General features: G+C 36.3%; 2 protein-coding genes across 2 annotated transcripts in view; both read right to left on the bottom strand.

The window, feature by feature from the left end:
• LOC107645344 overlaps window positions 1-1211 on the bottom strand; it is a 2948-nt gene extending 1737 nt beyond the window's left edge. The window contains exon 1 of the mRNA XM_016349352.2: window positions 96-1211. The gene's annotated coding sequence lies outside the window, so the exon portion shown is untranslated. The remainder of the gene's footprint in view (window positions 1-95) is intronic.
• LOC107646234 lies at window positions 21-850 on the bottom strand. Its single transcript, XM_016350433.1, has 2 exons — window positions 126-850; window positions 21-27 (listed from the first exon to the last, which is right to left on the bottom strand). The coding sequence occupies exons 1-2, from the start codon at window positions 848-850 to the stop codon at window positions 21-23; spliced, it is 732 nt and encodes a 243-aa protein (XP_016205919.1).

Raw genomic sequence — 4437 nt, 5'->3', positions numbered from 1 at the left:
CATCTGATTCATCTGATTTATTATAATCTGTGAAATTGATAAACAAAATACACAACACAGGAGTGGGTAGCCGCAGCCATAGGTGATAATGAGTACCTGGATTAACGGCTATATTGCGATGGTACCGAAGTTTGCCAACGTCCAACATTTCCAAGATTGGGTTTCCCGAATCAGATGCTTTCTCAAAAAGAAGCTGAATCTCTTTCATTGCCTCAGAGAAACTACTACCTTTGGCGAAAGGATCCTCCGATTCTTTCTTGTTCCAAGTTGAAGTCTTTTCCTTGGAAGAAGCAGCAGCAGCGTCAGCACCATCCTCCTTCTGCTTTAGCTTCTGCTGCTTGGCTTCTCCTTTATGAGTGTGATGATGATGAGTAGGAGTAGGAGTGTGCGGGTTGGGAGTAGTGTAGGGGAGATGGTATTTGTCGAAAGAAGTGTCAAAGAAGTTGAGGAAATCCCATTCTGAGGTGCTCGGCGGTGACGGAGGAGGAGGAGGAGGTGAGGAATCATAACGGGTAGTGCTTTGGTTGAACAAGTGGGATATTTTATTCGTATCCATATCCATATCCGTATCCGTATCTGTATCTGTATCCTCATCCACTGAGCCTGAGGAGGCAGAGGAGGAAGAGTGCACATGTTGATGGCAATTAGAATAAGGAGGTAATGGTAATGTTTCAGAGTGACGGAAGAAGGTGTGGAGAGCGAGGCCAAGATTTTTGAGGGACTGCATGTGTGCCACGTGTGCTTCAGCCACAGCGTAGCTCTGGCGGAGGGCCTCGTCCAGCAAGTTGCAGCGCTCGCGGCACAGAGCCACCGCCGGAAGTCCATCCACTCTTGAGGCGTTGCAACCCATCACCCCTGTCTTGCTTTCCTTGGAATTATAAAATGTCGAATTTGAATTGGAATGAATGTTACTATTACTTCTATTACATTACATTCACTTACATGGATTGGGAATGGGAATGGGAATGGAAGCGGAAGGGGAGCCTTGTTGCTGTATTCGATACTAACTGGTAGTACTAGTAGTGAATAACGGTGATTATTAATATGATTAATAGCATTCAAGTGTATGTTAGGATAGCATATTGACTTATTATGACTAGCTTGAGGGGTGGGCCTCTCTTTCTAATTTCTATGTTTACCCATTAACTTCCAAAAGTGGCGGGTACTGCCAATGCAACGTCTCTCTTCCTCCTAACTCCTAATTCAATTATTGTTCATTGCTATTCGTGGTCCTTTCCTTCTATCCTTATGCCTATGTACTCTTTATTCTCTCTACTGCTGCTACTACTAACCTTTTACGTTCTCTCACACACACACTCAACTTTTTCATATCTTTTATTCTTGAGTAAAAAGATAATTACATTCTTGAAGATTGACTTTGAATTAAGAGAGTCGCTTATATAAATAAGTCTAAAACGTTTTTTTAAATATGTTTTTTAATTATTAAAATTATATATATATATATATTATTAATTTTGAAAATTCTAAATCCTAATTCTATAACGGCAGAGAAGTAAAGGGCTAGAATTTAGAATTCTCAATATATATATATATATAAAATAGGAGTATTTTAGTCATTTTCTATAATAAAGATATTGTAGTAATTTTTTATAAAAAATAATATTTAGACCACTTCAAGATTTAATTCACTATTTTTTCGGTCAAATTAATTTATCTGACCTAATTTTAACAAAAATAACACAGTTTAATCGATTATATATGTTAAATTTTAATTACTAAAAAATATCTTTAAAAAAAAGACGTTTTAAGCGTCTTTATTTGAGTGGCTCCCTTGAATTAATTAGTCATTAAAAAAATAAAAAGTATTAATTAGATTTCTATGATAATAAATAATAGACACGTTATATTTTTATGTTAATTTATTATGTAAAACTTGTATCAATTTATAAAAGATCGTGACATAAATAACAAATGTAGGAATGAAATTTTACCTACTTTGTTAGGGTTCTTGATAAATAAACACCAATCGATAAAAATTATATAAAAACTAAAAAGATAATAAATGTTTCTGTTCCGGGGAAAAGATAACATAACCGATGAAGCAATCGAGGTCGTAGCCGACTTCACGGGATAACAGCAACGGCCGGATCACCCGATCTTGTAACCGCTGAACCCCAACTATAATGAGCACTAAATGCTGGAAAACGACAACCTCCAAAGACAGGAGTTAAAAGGAAGAGTCCAGCAACAGGTAAACACACGAAAAAATTCTTTGCTACCTCATACACTACTGACTTTAGTATCGGAGTGTCTTGCAGGTTGTCCTCCCGACCTGATTTTATAACCTTCGAAGTTGAGATCTCCAGTTCTTTCACTTCACCGGCTCGTGACCTTGCTTGGAGCAGAAACAGTTTCACTCTCCAAAATTATATTATTTCCATAGTCATATCACAATAACAAAACACATCTATTATGAGTCTGACATGCTAGTCTCTAAAACTGCCAAACGATGACCAGATTCTCAAATCCAAATCTTTTTTACAGTCCAAATTGGTAAAAAATCAATAATCACCAACTAACTTTTAAATTTAAATACCTCTATTATCTTAAAAAATAAGATAAGATAACAAGACAAAAATTATATAAAATATTGTTCTAAAAACCAAACCGGACCGATCAGTTCAACTGGATTAACCAGAAATCGGTCTTCTAGCCAGTTCGGTTGAAATAAAAAATCGTCTGACAAAAAACCAATAAAAAATCGGTCAAACTGGCGGTTAACCGGTGAACCGGACAGTTTTTTCCGATTTTCAATTTTGAAAAAAAAAACATAAACAACGGATAAAGATAAACGCTCTTCTCTCTCACACACACACCCCACCCAGCTCCTCTCTCTCTCTCTGAGCTCCACAGAAGACGAAACCCTAGCAGCCTCTCTCTTTCCCAGCCAACCAGCAGCAGCAGCCAACGGCCAACGCCGCCGTCGCCAACGAACTCTTCTCCTCATCCAGCGTCGAGTCCCGCCGTCGCGATCCTCTTCTCCTGGATCGCTTCACCTCGCATCGCCAGGTCTGCTCGGAGCTGCTGTTGGTGTCGCCGCCTCTGTCTTCGTCGTCGTCGGCCACCCTGAAATCGTGTCTCTGTCTTCATCGTCGATCCCTCTCTCTCTTGTGCGTCAAGTCTCTGTCTTCGATTTCCTCTGTGCCTGAGTTCACTTCCCCTCTTCTGTTGCCTCTTCAGCCTCTCCTCTCTTCTTTGTGGTGCTTCCACCTCTCGCTTCACCTATTAGGTATCCTCTTTTTCTATTCTTTTTAAAATACCTTTTTCCTTTTTTCTCAATTCAAAAATTCGAATTTTTTCCCATCTTGGATCCATCCCCTTTCAGATTGCCACCGCAGCGACGGGTTTGACCACCGCAGCTCCCACCGCGTCGTTGTCATCGCCGAGCTCGCCTTCTCTTTTAAAATAATTCTATTAATTTTTTGTGGTACTTATTAATTTTGTTGATTGTTAATTGTTAATTTAATTGTCTAATTGTATGGATTCTGACTTCTAAATTTGTTTTCTGAACTTTGATGCCTTATGTAATTGATAATTTTCTATTTTAAACTTTTTGGTGCGGCATGTATTGTTGGCTTCTTGATGTGATTAGAAATTTTCTGTAAATCTGTTCAACAATCAATATTTAGTCATTGACTGTAACTGTATTTAATTTGTATAAATTTGTGTTTGTCAATTGTAATTGTTACTAATTAGAAATTTTTATTTTTAAATATAGAACAACTAGATAATGATCAAGCATTACATATATTAATTTTTAATAATTTTATTTAATATTTATTAAACCGATTGAATCTCGGTTGGATTATTGAACCAATAAATTAATTGTCTTACCGATTTATTGATCGATCCGGTTCTCACAACATTGATATAAAAAAAATAAGAGACTCTCTTATATATATTATACACTCATAACTCTCACTTATATTTTTTAGACTCATTCTAACTTAACAGACTCATTCTAACTTAAAGTCATATGTTTATAGATATTACTTCCTACCACTCTAAAAATCCAATCTCATCATCACTAACACCGATAAATCTATGATCCTTTCTTCGATTCGTACCAGCAAAATCTCGTACAACATCCTATACCCATTGCTTGCTATCATAAAAATGCTAATTGAATAATTGATACTTAGGGTCAAAGTACTTTACTTTTTAGTTTTTAAAATTCGTCTACATCCTACATTCTAACATCTACATGTAAATGGTGAAATAGGGCCGCTAAAATATACGCACATTTATTCAGTCACACACCGACATTTGTGTATAAAAGTTTGTGTCACATTCTTTAAATTTATACCCTTAATTAATCCAATATGCCAATAATTAATTTCCACTTAAGAATCTATTCGGCCAATAAATTATTATATATACAAAACAAAATTTAAATATCAACACTTATTTAAACGA

The sequence above is a fragment of the Arachis ipaensis genome, chromosome B06 (assembly GCF_000816755.2).
Source record: "Arachis ipaensis cultivar K30076 chromosome B06, Araip1.1, whole genome shotgun sequence".
Taxonomy (NCBI): Eukaryota; Viridiplantae; Streptophyta; class Magnoliopsida; order Fabales; family Fabaceae; genus Arachis; species Arachis ipaensis.
The sequence above is the reverse complement of the archived record's forward strand: the minus strand, read 5'-3'. Positions and strand labels throughout refer to the sequence as shown.